At 43.3% G+C, this 20,223-nt stretch overlaps 1 protein-coding gene across 1 annotated transcript in view; it reads right to left on the bottom strand.

Moving 5' to 3' along the window:
• Positions 1-17,050, bottom strand: part of LOC115092478 (interleukin-1 receptor-like 1) — a 129,345-nt gene extending 112,295 nt beyond the window's left edge. Inside the window, exons 1-2 of the mRNA XM_029603320.1 lie at positions 16,955-17,050; positions 15,960-16,048 (exon numbers count right to left, since the gene is read on the bottom strand). Of these exons, the coding sequence (XP_029459180.1) occupies positions 15,960-16,048; positions 16,955-17,050 (185 nt within the window). The remainder of the gene's footprint in view (positions 1-15,959; positions 16,049-16,954) is intronic.
• Positions 17,051-20,223: the final 3,173 nt, after the last annotated feature.

Genomic DNA, 20,223 nt, shown 5'->3' with positions numbered 1-20,223 from the left:
AGAAATAATCAGTGAGAGCAGAAGCTCTGTCAGTTCAAGGAAAGACAAGCATTAAAGAAATAGTGCTGTATATTTTCTTCATGGTTTGGAGCCATGCCAATACTGGTTAGCAAAGTGTTGCTAGAACCAGTGCCGGCATCAGGAAGCAGATTTGTTTTCTTCATTTTATAAATAAGTTCTAAAATAACACATTTTTGAGTTCAATAGAGTTGTTTATGGAGAGTTTTCTGACCTACAATCGGAAAGGACAAAGGTCTTAAAAGTTGTCCTTGAGCACTGATATACCATTTGAGGTCTTTTCCCCAATTTTTAATTATTTTTACTGATTTGGATGTTACAAGGAGAAATTACTACTTACCTGATAATTTTCTTTTCTTAAAGACAGTCACATGAATCCAGAACAAGTGGGTTGTGTACCTCTACCAGCAGATGGAGATGGAGTAAACTGACGTCACAGTATATATTCCCCTGCAGTAAGATCAGCCTGCCAGTATTCTCTTCAAAAGCATCTATGGAGAGACTAGCAAAATATTTGATTAAAAACAGATAAACATTGCAATACTCAGCCAACAGGCAACACTGAGCTCAGACAAGATGCGTATTAACACTAGTCTAGGGACTAGACTAACACTTACCAGTAATCCCTGTAACACATAGTATAAACATTCGGCAGTTAAGTGAGAAAAGCTGGATTCATCTGATTGTCCTAAAGAAAAATAAATTATCAGGTAAGTAATAATTTCTCATTTCTTAGCATCCAGTCAGATGAATCCAGAGCAAGTGGAATGTACTACTACCCAATAGGGATGTGAATCGTTTTTTGACGATTTAAAATATCGTCCGATATATTTTAAATCGTCAAAATTCGTTAGGGCCACGATACAATACCAATTCCCCCGATTTATCGTCTTAAAATCGTAAATCGGGGGAAGGGGGAGGGCAGGAAAACCGGCACACTAAAACCCCCTAAAACCCAACCCCGACCCTTTAAATTAAATCCCCCACCCTCCCGAACCCCCCCCCCAAATGCCTTAAATTACCTGGGGGTCCAGCGGCACACTAAAACACCCTAAAACCCACCCCCGGCACACTAAAACCCCCTAAAACCCACCCGACCCTTTAAATTAAATCCCCCACCCCAAATGCCTTAAATTACCTGGGGGTCCGTAGCGGCGGTCCGTAGCTTAAATTACCCCCGGGTCCGTAGTTAAATCGGGGGAAGGGGGAGAGCAAGAAATCCGGCACACTAAATCGTGGTGTCTTCAGCCGGCGCCATTTTGCAAAATGGCCGCCGCAAAATGGCGGCGGCCATAGACCAATACGATTCGACGCAGGAGGTCGTTCCGGACCCCTGCTGGACTTTTGGCAAGTCTTGTGGGGGTCAGGAGGCCCCCCCAAGCTGGCCAAAAGTTCCTGGGGGTCCAGCGGGGGCCCTGGAGCGATCTCCTGCCGCGAATCGTTTCCGTACGGAAAATGGCGCCGGCAGGAGATCGACTGCAGGAGGTCGTTCAGCGAGGGTTCCGGAACCCCGCTGAACGACCTCCTGCAGTCGAGGAAGAGAACTCCGATCCTCACACCAGGCCTCAAACACTCGCCAAACATGCACATAGGCCAAGGAGGAAGAGAATTTCTAGCCCTAAGCAAGGTGGAAACACTACCACCAAATATCCACGTTTCATCAAGCGAGCCCTCTCAAGGGCCATAGGGAAAGCCAAAACTGAATTGGATATTCGTGAAGAACCAGACCCTGACTTAGCAGGTTCCTGTGTGCCGGAAGTTGCAGGGGAGAGTCCCCCAGGATCTGCCACAAATCCGCATACCACAATCTCCTGGGCCAATCCAGAGCAACCAAAAGCACCACTCCTCTGTGCTGCTCAATCTTTCAAATCAATCTGCCCAACATGGATTATGGAGGAAAGGCATACAACAGCTTGTCTTCCGGTCACTCCTGTACTAGGGCATCGATCCCCAATGACTTCAGATCTCTCCTGCAACTGAAGAACCACAGAACATTTGCATTGCAAGATGTCACCAGGAGGTCTAGGAAAAGGGAACCCCAGTGATCCAGAATCAGCTGAAATATCTGGTCTGTCAAGGCCCATTCTCCTGGGTCCAGACTCTCCCTCCTCAGAAACATTGTCCTTTCCTTCAATGTATGAGGCTGAGATCATCTGAAGATGCACTTCTGCCCATTCCATAAGCTGATCTATTACCTGTGACACCTGCTTTCAAGTCTTTTGCATCGAGTGTTACATGTATGATTTTTGTCCCTGCCAGTGAGAGATCGCATGTGTGCACCCAGTGCAAGAAGCTCCTGGCTCTCAGAGAACAAGTCCAATCTCTGGGGGCTAGAGTGGCAGAGCTGGAGGAGTTGAGGCAGACAGAGAGGTACAAGACCTTCAGATACATATTAGCCAAGTCCCAATTCCAGTCTGGAAGACCCAGTGCTGCCTTGGATCAGAAAGGTCTTCCAGTTGGAGAGTATTACCCTGGTATAGCAGAAAGTGATCTTGGAGCAAGGACTGAGGACATCAGGACAAATCTCCCAGGGCTACTGCCCAGGAGGGAAGGGTTAGGCCGGCCATCATAGTTGATGATTCAATTATTAGAAATGTAGATAGCTGGGTGGCTGGTGGACATGATAACCACTTGGTCACTTGCCCGCCTGGTGCGAAGGTGGTGGACCTCACGTGTCACCTAGATAGGATTTTAGACAGTGCTGGGTAGGAGCCGGCTGTCGTGGTACATGTGGGCAGCAATGACATAGGAAAATGTGGGAGAGAGGTTCTGGAAGCCAAATTTAGGATTTTAGGCAGAAATCTGAAATCCAGAACCTCTAGGGTAGCATTCTCTGAAATGCTCCCTGTTCCACGCGCAGGTCCCCAGAGGCAGGCAGAACTCTGGAGTTTCAATGCGTGGATGAGACAATGGTTCAGGGAAGAGGGATTCAGTTTTGAAGAACTGGACAACCTTTTGGGGAAGGGGGTCGACTTTTCCCGAAAAAATGGGCTCCACCATAACCAGAATGGAATCAGGCTGCTGGCACTAGCTTTCAAAAAGGAGATAGAGCAGCTTTTAAACTAGAACAAGGGAGAAAGCCGACAGTCACTCAGCAGTGCATGGTTTGGAGAAATGTATCCTTGAAGGATACTAATGAAGCAGGAGAGTTAAGGCATCCCAACAGAGAGACTCCAATAAAAGCAAAAGTAGCCCATTTGTCTATAAGTAAAGAATCACCTGAGCTAAAGAATTCCAAAATATCCATATCAACTGTAAAGAAGTTTGTTAATACAAAAAACCCCCAAAAAATGCATTTTGAAATGTCTGTATGCCAATGTCAGAAGTCTAAGAAGTAAGATGGGAGAGTGAGAATGTATAGCAGTGAATGATGAGATTGACATAAATCACATCTCAGAGACCTGGTGGAAGGAAGATAACGAATGGGACAGTGCTATATTAGGGCACAAATTATACCGCAATGATAGGGAAGATCAACTTGGTGGGAGTGTAGCACTTTATGTCCTGGAGGGTATAGAGTCCAATAAGATAAAGATCATACAAGAGACTGAGAGAATCTATATGGGTAGAAATCCCATGTGTGTTGGGAAAGAGTATAGTGATAGGAGTATACTACCATCCTCCTGGACAAAATGATCAGACAGATGCTAAGAGAGATCAAGAAAGCTAACCAATTTGGCAGTGCAGTAATAATGGGAGAGTTCAATTACCCTAATATTGACTGGGTAAATGTAACATCAGGATATGCTAGAGATAAAATTCCTGGATGGAATAAATGACTGCTTCAAGGAGCAATTGGTTCAGGAAACAATGAAAGAGGGAGCCATTTCAGTTGTAATATTTCGTGGAATGGAGGATTTGGTGAGAGAGGCAATAGTGGTGGGGCCACTTGGCAATAGTGATCATAACATGATCAAATTTGAACTAATGACTGGAAGGGGACAATATGTAAATCTACAGCTCTAACACTAAACTTTCAAAAGGGAAACTTTGATAAAATGAGGAAAATAGTTAGAAAAAACTGAAATGTGCAGCTGCAAAGGTTAAAAGTGTTCAACAGGCTTGGACATTGTTTAAAAATACAATCCTAGAGGCGCAGTCCATATGTATTCCGCGCATTAAGAAAGATGGAAGGAAGGCAAAACGATTACCGTCATGGTTAAAAGGTGAGGTGAAAGAGGTTATTTTAGCCAAAAAAAACATCCTTCAAAAATTGGAAGAAGGATCCGTCTGAAGAAAATAGGATAACATAAGCATTGTGAAGTTAAGTGTAAAACATTGATAAGACAGGCGAAGAGAGAATTTGAAATGAAGTTGGCCATAGAGGCAAAAACTCATAATAAAAACCTTTTTAAATATATCCAAAGCAAGAAACCTGTGAGGGAGTCGGTTGGACCATTAGATGACCGAGGGGTTAAAGGGGCTCTTAGAGAAGATAAGGCTATTCCAAAAAGACTAAATTAATTCTTTGCTTCTGTGTTTACTAATGAGGATGTTGGGGAGATGCCAGCTCCAGCGATGGTTTACAAGGGTGATGAGTCAGATGAACTGAACCAATTGACTGTGAACCTGGAGGATGTAGTAGGCCAGATTGACAAGATAAAGAGTAGCAAATCACCTGGACTGGATAATATGTATCCAGGGGTTCTGAAAGAACTCAAAAATTAAATTTCTGATCTATTAGTTAACATTTGTAACCTATCATTAAAATCATCCATTGTACCTGAAAACTGGAGGGTAACCAATGTAACCCCAATATTTAAAAAGGGCTCCAGCGCAATCCAGGAAACTATAGACCAGTGAGCCTGACTTCAGTGTCGGGAAAAATAGTGCAAACTATTCTAAAGATCAAAAACACAGAGCATATAGAAAGACATGGTTTAATGGATCACAGACAGCAAGGATTTACCTACGTCAAGTCTTGTCTCACAAATCTGCTTCATTGTTATGAAGGGGTTAATAAACATGTGGCTAAAGGTGAGCCAGTAGATGTAGTGTATTTGGATTTTCAGAAAGCATTTGACAAAGTCCCTTATGAGAGGCTTCTAAGGAAACTAAAAAGTCATGCAATTAGGAGGCAGTGTCCTTTCGTGGATTACAAACTGGTTGAAAGACAGGAAACAGAGAGTAAGATTAAATGGCCAATTTTTTCTGTGGAAAAGGGTAAACAGTGGTGCCTCGGGGATCTGTACTTAGACCGGTGCTTTTCAATGTATTTATAAATGATCTGGAAAGGAATATGATGAGTGAGGTAATCAAATTTGCTGAGGATACAAAATTATTCAGAGTAGTTAAAGCACAAGTGGATTGTGATAAATTGCAGGAGGACCTTGCGAGACTGGAAGATTGGGCATCCAAATGGCAGATGAAATTTAACGTGGACAAGTGCAAGGTGATGAATATAGAGAAAAATATCAGCTGTAGTTTCACGATGTTAGGTTCCATATTAGGAAGTACCACTCAGGAAAAAGATCTAGGCGTCATAGTGGATAATACTGCAGCAGTCAAAAAAGCAAACAATGTTAGGAATTATTAGGAAGGGAATGGTGAATAAAACAGAAAATGTCATAATGCCTCTGTATCACTCCATGGTGAGACTGCACCTTGAGTACAGTCTACAATTCTTGTTGCAGCATCTCAGAAAAAATATTGTTGCGATGGGGAAGGTACAGAGAAGAGCGACCAAAATGATAAAGGGGATGGAACAGCTCTCCTATGAGGAAAGGCTGAAGAGGTTAGGGCTGTCCAGCTTGGAGAAGAGACGGCTGAGGGGGGATATGATAGAGGTCTTTAAAATCATGAGAGGTCTAGAACGGGTAAAAGTGAATCCGTTATTTACTCTTTCAGATAATAGAAGGACTAGGGGAGCACTCCATGAAGTTAGCAAGTAGCACATTTAAAACTAATTGGCAAAAATTATTTTTCACTCAATGCACAAATAAGCTCTGAAATTTGTTGCCAGAGGATGTGGTTAGTGCAGTTAGTGTAGCAGGGTTTAAAATAGGTTTGGATATGTTCATGGAGGAGAAGTCCATTAACTGCTATTAATTAAGTTGTCTTAGAAAATAGCCACTGCTATTACTGGCATCAGTAGCATGAGATCTACTTATTTATTTATTTAATTCTTTTATATGCCGACCTTCATGACATGGATCATATCAGATCGGTTTACAAAGAACGTAGGGGTTAACATTCATTAACAACTGATTAACAAGAGGTCATTAACAGGAGGTAATGTTACATTTAACAAGGTGTAGCAAACTTGGAATCTGGAAAAGGAGACAAGGAAAGAGGAAGAGAGAGATAACCATTGTGTATAAATGGAACTTAGCTACATATATAGTGAGGAGAGTTTAAATTGAAAGGTTCCTATATTTGGACCTATATCATTCGGATGATATTTCCTATTTCATCGCATTTTGGGGGGCAACAAAATGATAAGAAAACCCATGAAATTTCATGTGGTTTTCTTATCGTTTTGGGGAGGGGAGAAAGGGCACATTAAAAAACCCCAAAATACCTCAAACCCACCCCACCCCTTCAAATTTAATTAATTGCAATCCCCCAACCTCCTGAGCCCCCAAGACTTGCCTGACCCCCCCCCCCCCAAGACTTACCGAAAGTCCCTGGTGGTCAAGCAGGGTCCCAGGAGCGATCTCCCCCTCTCAGGCCGTCGGCTGCCACTAATCAAAATGGCGCCGATGGCCCTTTGCCCTTACCATGTGATGGGGGATATCGGTGCCATTGGTCGGCCTCTGTCACATGGTAGGAGCAATGGATGGCTTTCTTTTGGCTTTTTAAACTTACACCTCCTCCATAGCAGAAGTAAAGTTAGACGGCACTAGACCTGGGTACACACCCAGGCGCACAAGCATTTGCACGCAAATATCTTGGCCCTAACCCACAATGCCCAGGCCCTGCCCACACAATGTCCTTTTTTGATTCTGAGTGAGATGTGCGCACAGTAGGCACCTTTTAAAATACGGCGGGCAAACGTAAGCCCTACGTGCATGTGCATCTCCAGATTTTAGCGGGTGCTGTCTTTTAAAATTCATCTTTAAGCTATACATTTGTAGTGCTTAAAGTCAGGGCTATAAGACACCTTTGTTCATAAAAAAAAGAGAGCTATCCTCACAAAGCTAGACAGAAAACGTTTTCTAAAACATTGATAAAAAATCTCTTTGGTGGAGACTCCCAAAACATTCTGTTATAATCCACTATGCTGATGGGAGGAGCAATCAGATAGGAGTAGCAATCTGATATACTCCTTAGGAGGAGTTAGCAATCTGTTAGTAATCTGTTGAGAAAGCTGGGAGTAGATGGGAGGAGCAATCAGTATGAATGGCTCCTAAGAAGGAGGAGTCAGCAATCTTGTAGTGTCTCAGATATCGTCTTGCTAAGGAGTAGCACTAGCAATCTGTAATGAATCTGAGATAGTTATAGGTGGATCCCTAGGCCGGTGGCAGATTGCCACGCCCCCAGGAGGATATCCCGAGAGGGACCATCGGCTAGGCTTGAGTATGGAGACAGACGCACATTAGTTCTTTTATTAAACAGGTTTATGAAATCACCAGAGGTGGCAGTAGTGAGCTGATATGCCCGGCAGGGCTGTAGTCCCTCAGGTACTGGAACCGCGATCCAGGATGGCTGAGCTGTTGAGAAACTGTAGAAAGTGAGTAGGCAGAGTAGGCAGAGTTCATGAACAGAACTTAGATGACAAAACTCACATAAGGTCTCAAGGAAGCTCAGGAGCTGGAAAGGTTTAGGCCCTCGAGGAGCAAGTACCTGGTTCCAGGGAAAGCTCTGAGAGAGTGATGGTAACTCACAATAGTTTGTAGCAGTGATAGCTTCCAGGCAGTAGAGAATCTTCAGAGTATCCAGGAATATGGGCCCTCGAGGAGCGAGTACTGGTTCCTATCTGTAATCTGAAAGTAAAGAAAAGAGCGAGGCCCCCGAAGAGCGGGTACCTCTGGTAAGTCCGAGGAGGCAGAGTAGCTTGGAGGAATCCTAAACAGATCTGAATCCTCTCCTTGCTAACTCAGTTAGATAGTGAATTAGAGACCTTTAAATATTGGAAGCAGATGATGTCATCCCAGGGGGACGCCCCTGAGGTTCGCGCCCTTGCTGGTACTTCAATCAGAGTGCGTGCGCGCACCCTAGGTCTTCAGGCAACATGGTGGATCTGCAACGTCGAGCCGGTCCAGGGATGCCAGAGGAAGACGGCATGGAGACGCCGCAGCAGCCAGCCGTCCATCAGACCCGGAGGGAGTCACCACAGAGGTAAAGAGGTCGGAGTGAGGACGTCGAGCAGCGACGGTCACAACACATTCCCAAACCTACCTCTATAAATCTCCAGGTTGGAAAAAGCACGCTCTCCTTAATCCATTACTGTACATTGGCTCGCTGGTTTAGAGACCCAGAGTACACACAAACTCAGTTGGGAACTTGTGAAGGTGAGAAACCATTCAAAGTTTAGCACGCTAATGCAAAACCCATCTTTCCTTCCTTGGTACTGAACTTTAACCTAGGAAGGAAAATGAGAATTAATGGAGAATGGAATCCCTCTGAGTGGGATGCTCTCTTCTAAATTATGTAATGAGTTCACCCAAAATACCAAAATAATTGCATTAAAAATACACTGATAAATATATTCCATTGTAAGAAATAGAAGAGAAGTCCATCAACGGCTATTAATCAAGTTTACTTAGGGAATAGCCACTGCTATTAATTGCATCAGTAGCATGGGATCTTCTTGGTGTTTGGGTAATTGCCAGGTTCTTGTGGCCTGGTTTGGCCTCTGTTGCAAACAGGATGCTGGGCTTGATGGACCCTTGGTCTGACCCAGCATGGCAATTTCTTATCTTCTTATGTTCTTAATAAGACAATAAAAGATGTTCTGAGAACATTTTTTTGTATTTTCTATGGGTTTTTTTCAAACCCAAAAATAGGACTCACTGAATTTTTAAAATAGAATCCATGAATCACACATGAAGTCTAATTTCTAAACTTTCTTCCAATTGAGTAGCTCATCATTTTAATAAAGTTCCACCAAACAAATCCAAATGAACAAAAATCAAGAGGTTGCTACAATTATACACCATCCATAGACAAACAGAATCCTTCAGATTCCTCACAGAATGCAAACAGACTTTTTAAAACGGGGATCTGAGATAGGGGACTTCCTTGAAACATCCTCCCGTCCACATCCATAGCACAAAGCAAAAACCTGGAAACTGGAAAACCTAGAATAAAGCACAAGAACAGATGAACACAGGACAAAAAGATAGAAAGTCCCAGTGCCAGGATGGCATATCTGTCAGCTTAATGCCAGGGTCCCCAAACCTAATCCTCAAGAGCCACAACCCAGGTGGGTTTCAAGATTTTCACAATGAATAGGCATGAGATGTATTTGCTTCTGTTGTATGCACATAGATTTCATGCCTATTCACTATGGAAATCTCGAAATCCACCTGGGTTGTGGGGTTTACATTTGGGGACCCTTGCAATGAGCTCACAAGTATGCCACCCCAGCACTAGGACTCAAGAGTGGCCCCCTACACATCTCCGGCGTTCAAGGAGAACAAAAAGAGGCCAACGTTTGTGGCTCCCTCGCCTTGAGTGTGCACCCGTGCCATTCCCTGCCCCACAGGTCTTTAGCTATGCCTTCTTTCGGATCCTACCAGTGGTCCTTGTCCCAGTCATGCACGCTTCCACCCGGCACAGAGAGAAATGGCAAGTAGCCTGACTGAGCTCTGTGGCAGAAGGAAAATCTCCAGAAGTGGCAACATCTGATAGCAATGAGGCAGTGGAAAGCGACTTTGCTTTCTTTTCAGGGCTGGCAGCAGTGATAGGATCACTTTGGATACCACCGGCCTATTATCTTGCTTACGACCTGGGAATCTCTGAGAGGGCTCGTGCCCTGGTGCTGCTCAGATGGGATGCACACAGCACTATCCCAGGACAGCAAACAGTGAGGCACTGCCTGCACTACTGTTATCTTCTGCCTTTCCCGAGTCTAATAGCCAGGGGGAGATCCTACGGCAGGGAGAGAACCGACGGTAATACGCTTGGAGAGACCTTACTGCACAATTGAGAGACACTTCTGCACAATGTAAATAATTTCCATCAAGGGACATTACGGCACAATGTAAATAAGCTACCTCTGTAAAGATTATATAATTCTTGTCTTTCCCTGTCTCCTTCCTTCCCAGTTTCAACAACCTTGTTATATTGTAACTTTTTACTTCCTCGACACTGGTTAAAAGAAAGTTATTGCACCCCTTGTTATATGTAAACCGGCATGATATGATTGTATCATGAATGCCGGTATAAAAAAGCTTTAAATAAATAAATAAATAAATATTTGTCATTTCCTCTTTGGCAGGATGCATCAACTCAGAGGACCTCTTTCTATTACTATGGATTCTGACCTTGGATTCCCCTCCAGGCTATATTCCACTGCGTAAATTGGCTTCTCCTTAGCATCTACTCCTAGGGCACATACAACAGCCATCTTGACCACAGGATACCAAAAATGCAGTTTGAGCACCAAGTTTTTATCTGTTTCTGAGCAGAAGGTGTGGTCCAAAATGATACAATATCCTGAGAAATTATCTGAGGAAGGCAGAAAAATCTAAACTATCTGTAGATTTCATAGCATCAAAAACACCTTCTTTCTTATTTACCATTCACTTAATTGATAGAATATAAAACAGTCTAAAAAGGATAATCTCCTTTTCTTGGAGTATTTCCAAAACTTCTCTCAGGTATTTTTTTAAACAACTCCTGTGCAGATATTAACCTGGTTACCGGAAAATGTAACAACTGCAGTCGTTTGCTCCCATCAAATTCCGAACATTTCTAGATTATCATGAAGGTTTAAATGGCTGTCTCTATGGGCCATACTGGAAGTTTGTAGGATAGATAATTGACAACTCCCAAATAAGAGACCTGATCCTCCATTTTTCCCTGGAAATCAGTCGAGTAAGAAAAAAAAAAATACTGAGGAACTGCGCCCACCATATCTTTCCTAGGTGGCTATCTTAGATTGCCCTCTCCCCCAGGCTGTCTGTCTTAACTGGGAGTGTAATTTCCTTGGGTCCTACAGGTTAGCCTGTGCCCCATAGCAGAATCCAGATTTGAGAGCTGCACTAAGTTGGAGAGTTCTCTGCAGTATCCAAAAGTGACCCTTGATATTAAAAAAAAGGGAGGGGTTGGGGGGGGGGAGGGATTACAAAATTGTGGCTTGTATTGGGAGCACCTAAAGATGATCAAAGATAAGTGTTCCAAAACCATTTACTTTGTGTATATTCCTGAAAACCACAATATTTTCTTGCTTGAGAGACTTTTGTACAAAACCTTACATCTCAAGCAAGAGTCCAGCGTGGTCCGTGACCAGTCCCGCGGGTGGACTGTGTAGGGCGCACTGCGTCGCAGTCTCATCCCAGTGCTTTGCCTGAGACTTCTGTTTGCCTTGTACCTCGCCTGAGTCTTCTGTATACCTCGAATCTTCCCCAAGTCTACGTCTGTGCATCCAAGTACCTCGTTCCTGAGTCTCGTCTGTGCATCCAAGTACCTCGTTCCTGAGTTTGGTCTGAATCTCCATGTTCCGGTCTTCGCTGCCCTGGCCTCCATCCGGCCTGCCGCTTCTTGCCGTACCCTGCGGCAGGTCCGAAAGGGCTTAGAACGGTCAGAGGACTGTTCATAAGACCACCATTGCGTTGCTGGTCTTCCGAAGCATGCAGGTCCGGGGAAAGGTCAGTATCTCCAGTCATCTGTCTTCAGTTCAGCCTTGCTCCTGTCCAGCCCATGCTCGAGCATGCCTCGCCTGCCACGGCACCTCTTCGGAGTTCCTCTGGGGTTGGGCCATGGCCCAAGAACACACGTCTCCTGGTAAGCCGGACCGCTCTCCTAGCACTCCGTAACATTTCCTTTATTTTTCTTTCCTACCTCCTTCAATGATGTGGACTTGAAATATAGTATGCTTGTTTTATTTTTTTTATATTGTATTGGGAATTTGATTTTTTTACTTGGCATTAATCCATTTATTTAACGTTTAAACACTAATAAAATATAAATACAAACAAGTCCATACAGTTTGTGTTCAAAAACAAAAAGCAAAGTTTGCTGAATCCAAAAATAGGTAATCCAAAAGTTCAGAAATGCAGAGAAACAGTTCAGCAATACAAAGATCAGGGACTTTTCTTAACAACTTTTATTGAATTTGCATTGTTAACATAAAGCATCAACAACCTTCCAAGAAATTATTCTGAGAAATCACCTTAATCAAAAGGCATCAAAATTATATCAATCCCAGGAAAAAAGTCCCCAGTAAGAAAAATGGAGGATTCATATAAACAAAGAACCCTAAAAAGGGGACAAACAAATCTTAATTACTGAACCAATGCCATCCTAATACTGACCAGCCCATTCATAGTTATCCATTCTGATCTGAGAGAAATGTTTCCAGATAGAAAACAAAATTATTTTGATTAGTCACTAACCATTTACATGGAAACCTGAAGAAGTACACACCCACTCTGCCTCAACTGATGAAACTGCTTCCTACCAAGCTGAATAGTGCTTGAAACATCAAGAAATACTTCAATTCTCTGACCACAGAACAGGAAATCCTTATTCTTAAAATATTTCTGAAGAATTAAATCTTTATTGCTTTCAGAGCAAAAGGATACTAAAAGTGTGGTCCTAAGAGGAATATCATCTACTGATGCTTCCAGAAAAAAAAAGCAGACATATTAGGGCTTACTGGTAATAAAGTATCCATCCCCCCACATCATCAACTTCATCTCTCCTATAGCCTGGCAAATAGTAAATACTAGATAAGGCAATATCCCTATCTAGAGTTATACTTTGTATTTCTCTTAAATATTTCTTAAACAATTCCAATGGTGATAACCTAGTGAGGGGTGTTATGACTGTTGGTCGCAGACAGCTGCGACTGATTCAACTCACGTCATGTGCTGCCCTGCTTTCCTCTCCGGGCCTGCTCGCGACTGGGGCTAGCCACTGCTGCCGCATTCCTCCGGGTCCTCGGGGCTCCTCATGGCGGCCAGGATGCCGCCTCCACTCACGCCGACTCCGGGCCTTCCTAGGCGTGCGCACACGCCACCGGGCCTCTCTTTAAAGGCCCAATGGCAGGAACCTCAGGGGCATCCCTGACTGATGACATCACAAGGTTGGGATTCTTAAGCACCGCCTTCGCCACTTGCTAGCTGATTTGTCAACGAGTTCCTTCGCTATTGGTGTTGAGAACCAAGTTGCTTGTGCAATCGTAGGAACGATGCGGGGGTAAGGTGTTCGTGACTGTCTTTAACAAAAGAAGCACTAGAAACTTGCAAAGAAGACACTTGAGGTGCTATACATGAAGCTACAGCCTCTACCGCTGATAAACGTGTGGCTTTATCATTTAGCATAGTCCTAGTCTCTCTCATAAACTGAATAAGAAGAGAAGAGGTATAAGTCAAAGTCTTGTCCATTTTAAGAATCCTCCAAACATCTGAAAGGGTAACAGTTCTTGGGTCAATAACAATCCCAGGTAAATCATTAGCAGATGGAACAACTAAACTTGAAACATCCCCAATAGAGATGGCACATTCTCCAATATCCTGGGGGACAGCCAAATGAGATACAAAGTACCTGCACCCAACGGCGGGTCAGCAGCCTTCTGGATGAAGTAGACCCCGTCTGCATTCTTATTAATGGGAGGCACTGTGAGGGGGTGTTTCCATGTCCTCAGCAGCAGCAACTCCTTAAGGATCTTGTGTACCAGGACCACCATGATCTCCTTAGGAGGCTTCACAAACTGGAGGATTTCAAGCATTTTGTGCCTCTGTCAAAAGTTGAATTGGGCTGGCCTCCACCATTGACCTCACAAACCCTATGAAGGTCAAGTCCTTCATTCATCTGGAGGAGAAAGGTCTGATGGAAGATCATGGCCAAAATTTTAGCAGATAGGCTGGGGGATAGCGCTTTGCAAAAGAACTGATATTCCATATCTCATTGCAAGTCTGGATGTAGAAAAGGCTTTTGATCGAGTGGAATGGGGTTTTATGTTTCATTTACTTAGCTCAATGGGATTTGGAGGATTTTTTTTATCAAGCCATCCAGTTACTATATCTTAACCTGGTGGCCTCTATATTGGTCAATAGGGCACATTCAGTCCCCTTTCCGGTGTTAAGGGGTACATGTCAGGGATGTCCCTTGTCCCCTTTATTATTTCTTCTCACCTTAGAGCCTTTGTTCCTCGCTATACAGACATCCCCTGTCATACGTGGTATCCAGTTTTACTATCAGGGGCAGAGGGAGATATTCAAGTATGCTGCCTTTGCGGACGACATATTGGTATTTCTTACTGCTCCCAAGACATCGTTGCCGGCTCTGCTGGAGTTTACTGCCTTTGGTACCTTCTCCGGCTTGAGGATCAACTGGGTCAAGTCAGAGGCTTTGGCCTTCCCAGATACCCTCCAAGAATGCTGGAGGGGCCCTTTCCCCCTACACTGGGCCAGAGACTCAATTAAATATCTTGGGATTCATCTGTCAACTTATTTAGCAATTCATTTATGACCTCAACATCTCCAGCTTGCTTAAACTTACCCATGATGAATTGTGCACTTAGCGGGAACTCTTTTTGAAGGTATGCAAGCTTTTGTTATTCTAAAAGGAACCTCTTTTGTGGATTCTGTTTGATGTTTTAAGCCAACTCATGTGGCTTAAAAGGTATTTATTTGATTTGGCTTTTTTCCATCCATACACCACACTTATATTTCTTAAATTTACACCTATTATATACCATAAATATTTCATATGTTCAGGTATTATCTTGTTTTTGATTTATACATACACACTATGAAGATCGTATCTCCATTTTAAAGTGTATGCCATGTAAATAACATACATACGTACATACACTATTATGTATAGTTGTGTCTTAATATATAGTGCCTGCCTCTTTCTTATTGAGATGAAGATTCATTGTGTTTTATAGTTGTATTATGTGTTTTATTATGATTTAATATCATTTATTGATTTTTTTACAATTTTAACTCATAGAGGTCAGATATACATTTTATTTGTTGTTTCAATTTTTTATGTATGTATGTCATTTTATATGTTTCTATTAGCCCCTGAGGCAGCTCTCTGAGCGAAACTCGGCCAGAGTCGGGCAAGCTTCAATAAAGTCCTGTTTATACCGATCCATCTACTTGTCCATGAAACAAATCCTTCTTAATTGATTTTATCCAGTTATCATATTTTGAAAAACGAGTCCGTTTCAAAAAGCAAGTCTTGATTTTTATCATATTTTGAAAAACAAGCCCGTTTCAAAAAGCAAGTCTTGCTTTTTGAAATGGGTCCTCCTCCTCCTCCAGGAATGAGGTGGTCATCTGTAAACAGAACAGCAATTATGTGCCATGTCACATGTTCCCATTCTGTTTGGGAAAGGGAAGTGCTCATAGCTATGGGGAACTATCACATCCTATATGTGGTATCTCACCCACAGAAATATCTCTTTACATCATTTTAGTAGAATGTTGTTTTATAGAGCCTTGCATGTTGTACAATGAGCTCAGAGGTAGAGCCTGTAACAGGGTTTCAAACGATGTGTTGTGGTCTACATAGCAAGGCATCTAGGTCCATGAGGCTGTACATAGTTGTCTAGGATAGGGTCCATAAAATTTCTATGGGAACAGCCTGAAGGGTTACCAACTAGGTCTGAGGATACTTTCCAATGAACGCCTCATGACAGTGCTACCTGTGACCCAGATACATTTCTAGATTTAAGTATGTGTGAATGAGTATTTTTTTGAAGCTGAAGGCAGAGACAGGGTCAAGTCAAGCAGCAGGCCAATAGTGTGGCTGGTGATGGAAATAGGACCTATATTGACCTTGTGAACATCTCCCTGATAGCCGGATAAAGATCTTACCTCCAGCCCCAAACCTCATCTAGCAGCAGGTTCAACCACATCCTCTTTTTCTGGTGCAGCCACCAGGCCTTCTTCTTTAGGTCCTCAATCTACAGGGAAAAACAGGTTGACAAAGTTGAGTGTGCACTACATAATGGTATGTCACTATGTATACTACTGATATCTGACGTAAGTAGCATGGCTCTTTACATTCCATTAATGGACAAAGTGGTGTGATGCTACCTGCACCAAAATTATTCCCCAACAGCCTCCATGAAGGGCCATAATGCCCCAGATCATTAGTAAGTTTGCTGTGCAATGCAATCAGTGGGAATAGCCATTTTCATAGCGGAGGCAGCTTTTTGAGGTACTAAGAACCATGCGACAGGCTCTAATCTATGCCTTCTAGTAGGAAGCGCCATGGAACTGTTTTCATATCCCAAATAAAGCAGCATCTCTTCATTACACCATTATACTTGTGACTATAGGCTTCTATAATTCCTTGTAAATCTATTTTTGTTACATTGGATAATATTGGCAACAAATATACATTCATGCTATTAATGGAATGTACAACAGTTACAGTATCCATACAAACCTATTTACTCTATCACTGAATGTTGGCCATTTTGAGCCTCCTTCATACCCACCCACACACAACCATACCTATCCCCACCCCCCAGTCTACCCTACTGCCCCCTATGAACAACTATACCTACCTCCAGAGCCCTCCTAGTGCTTCCTCATACACAACCATGCATACCCCCAAACCCAGAACCCCCCAGTGCTCTCATGCACAACCATACCAACCCCACCCTTCATAACCCCCCCTAGTGCCCCTCAAGTACAGCTATACCAACCCCCAGAGCTCACCTAGTGCCCCTTATGCACTACCTTATCTAGCCCCACTACTCACATTATACTTACCCCACATGGGTAGGTTAGGAGGTTCCCCTATTAAAGCCCTGTTGCACCACACGCCAAGTCAGGTGGGTCCTCCAGAAGTTCCTCCTTACTCCAGGGAACAGCTCCAGCTTGTATTCTATCACCAGGGATGCAACATGGGTGACATCCATGGTGGTGAAGTTGGACTGCCAGACTGGTGGCGGCATTTTCTATGCCCCAAAAGGGCCACCCTCGCTGAACTGTACACATGCATTTGCTCATGCATGTGCACAGTTTATACAAAAAACACACAAAAACGTACGCACAAGAACATGCACAATCAGCTACTTCTACTTATGTGTATTTTGTATCAAGTGCATACATTTGCATGCATGATACAAAATAAGTGTGACTGCACATACGTCCCCTTCTATATACATTTGTGGGCGCACGCTTGTACCTTTGAAAGTTATCCTCCCTTTTTCTATCTTTGCTTATTCCTCTATACCAGTGAATGCAGGAGCTTTTATACCTTCTTATAATCCCTGCCAGTGGGGACTGGTATTTCTCCTTGAAACACTGACATCACATCAGGGCAGGTCTAGGGAGACCTTTGACAGACTGAGGGCACGCAGACCAGCGGAAGCCACCTACTCCATGTTTGTAAGGGGCAGGATATTTTTCTAGGGGCAGAAAATGGGCATCGCCCCCCCTACATATTACCAGCCTTTCACATTTATCAAGAACTTATTCTGTTTCTATAATGCATTATTTTCCTATCTAAAAGTAGAAATTACAGATTTAGTGGATTTGGACTGCTTACAGAATCTAAATCTTTCCTTATAATTCTGAGCACTTTTCCATTCGTAAACACACTTTCAGTTTGCGTTTTTTGCTTAGTTTTTCAGATAGAGAGGTCTGCTTTCAGTTACAGCTCTTGAATTGCTTTCAAACAAATTCCTAGCTTCCCTTCTGCCAAAAAAAAAAAAAGAAACTTCAAATGAGGGTCCTTCATTGCTGGAGCTAATCAAATCCCTGTCAAAATTCCAAGAGATCACACCTCTCTCTTCAATATAACTCGGGATCTGATCCGAGCTAGCAGAAAAAAAAGATTCCTTCCCTGAGGGGGAACATGACAGCACGATCATCCTGTCAAACTGCTTCTGTAAAAGAGGACATTTCTTCTCACAGCAGGTGGTACCACTCCAGCCCTTTCCGGAAACACCTTTGCATGTAATATGTACCCAGGCAGAAGGGCAGCCCAGCGGAGCTGAAGTACCTGTTGTTTCAGACGTCTGTGTCAGGTTCAGGGTTTTACACCACAGTTTTCTTTTATGAAGCATTTTCATGCACTGCTCCAGGTACAACCGACACCCCTCCCGAGGCCATTTCCAACCTCTTCAGCAATAGGCAGAGCCCTTGTGCTTGTACTCCCAAAATGCCAATCTCAAGCGTGCTAGCACTGAAACATCAAGCTGCTCCATGCACCATTCCTCTGGTCCCATCACAATGCCATTCCGCAAACACCAGCGACCACCACCACCGCCACTACAGCAGTCTCTCCCAAACTACCCTTCCACCCACTTCTCACTATTCCTCAAAGAGAACCAGGTTATTTACTCCTCTTCTTGTTCCAGCTCGGCCCACTTACACTGTATGCTATTCAAGATGAAGCACGATGCAAATTAAAGCAGCTCTCAGTAAGACATGACAAATCCTCCTGCTAATCCTTTCCCTGGACCAGACCCTAAATATCACAAAGAAATGGAAAAAGTACACTCATTTAACGTAATCAATGCTAAACACTGCTTTACCAGAACTTGGTGCCTCTTCATCAGTACCCTTGACACAACGGTTTAATTCTGTCTCTGATAAAACATTGTTAGTAGTCTGGTCCTTTTCTTGTGATCTATGGGGCCAATGTACCAAAGTGAGCCAAACGCATGCACTATTTAATTTCTATTGCATTCTCTTTTGCTATCAGGAATTATATGCAAATAGGCCCAGTAACAAAATAGTGTACATAGCTTTTCTATAGACTTTATCCTAAAAACTAACTACACTTCATTGAGTTAGAGTTAAATGTTTTGCAAAATCAGATTTGCAGAGTATTTAGCATGCATTGTTTAACTGTGCATTCATAGCTAATTAACAGCTTGCATCACAGTCACTAATTAGCATTAAAACTGAAAAAAACCTGCAATAGAAAAAACATACACTAAAACTTCTATTTGTAAAAAAACAAAAATGCAACTTGATATACTCAATGGACCCATTTAATGTGAGTTAATAGCTATTTTGAAGTGTGAATTTGACTTTGCAAATGTTGACGCACTTTAGTACATTGACCTCTATGTTGTGACTGCGCACCTAATTTAAAGTTATTTATTTTGATGGGAGCTCTCAATAAGAATTTAGATAACTGACCTGACACCAGTTACCTGAAAATGCACACTGGTTCACACAACCTCATGGGAAACGTAGTTCAGAGAGCCATTTGAATCATTAGAAATGTAAACTTCCAGGTTATATCTACCATCATGCAGTAATAGTGGTATCCAAGGAACAGAAACACAGCACACCATTCTCCTTCCTGCAGGATAAGGTATTTCAACACTGCATCTTAGAAGCATCATGGAAAGCTTGTGAGACCACTAAGGTTTCCAGAATTTAACAGTCTTTCTGAGGATTTAACTCAAAATATGATTGTACCTCACCTTAGTAAATATCAGAGCCAAGGCAGCTCTTTGATGCAGATATTTTGCCTAACGACAAAACATTCAAACTCTTTCACTAACTACTCTAACCTAAGATGGTACTGAAATAGAAATGGTACTCTAACCTAAGATGGTACTGAAACAGATCCTTTATTGCATACTATGTAAATATTCACTGTAAATGCGTTTTACTATGTAAATATTCCTGTCCCTTTCTCTTTTTTCCTCCTATCCCAGTTGGTAACTTCCTTGTTCATTGTAACTATTATTTTCTGCACCAGTTCAATTACCCTAGTTCTATGTTCAATGCACGACTTGTTAAATGCAGTGGCGTAGCCACGGGTGGGCCTGGGTGGGCAGGTGCCCACCCAACTTAGACCCAGGCCCACCCAACTGGCACCGGAACTGCAAGGCTGTCGCGGGATCCCATCCCCGCGACAGCGAACAAGAGAACCCACGCCTCGCACGCCATCACGGCACACATGGGGAAGCGCTGCTGCGGCCGTATGGCCAACCGGTCTTCCTGTTCGGGGGGGAGCGGAAGCGCCGTGCGCAGCTTCCGCTTCCTCCCCCAATGCAGGAAGATCAGCTGCCTCTCCTGCTGCCACCCGTTCTCCTGCTATCTTCGGACCAAACGGCCCGCCGAATTTCCTGTTTGGGGGAGCGGAAGCGCCGCGCACAGC

The sequence above is a fragment of the Rhinatrema bivittatum genome, chromosome 5 (assembly GCF_901001135.1).
Source record: "Rhinatrema bivittatum chromosome 5, aRhiBiv1.1, whole genome shotgun sequence".
Taxonomy (NCBI): domain Eukaryota; kingdom Metazoa; phylum Chordata; class Amphibia; order Gymnophiona; family Rhinatrematidae; genus Rhinatrema; species Rhinatrema bivittatum.
This window is presented reverse-complemented; position numbering and strand designations above follow the sequence as displayed.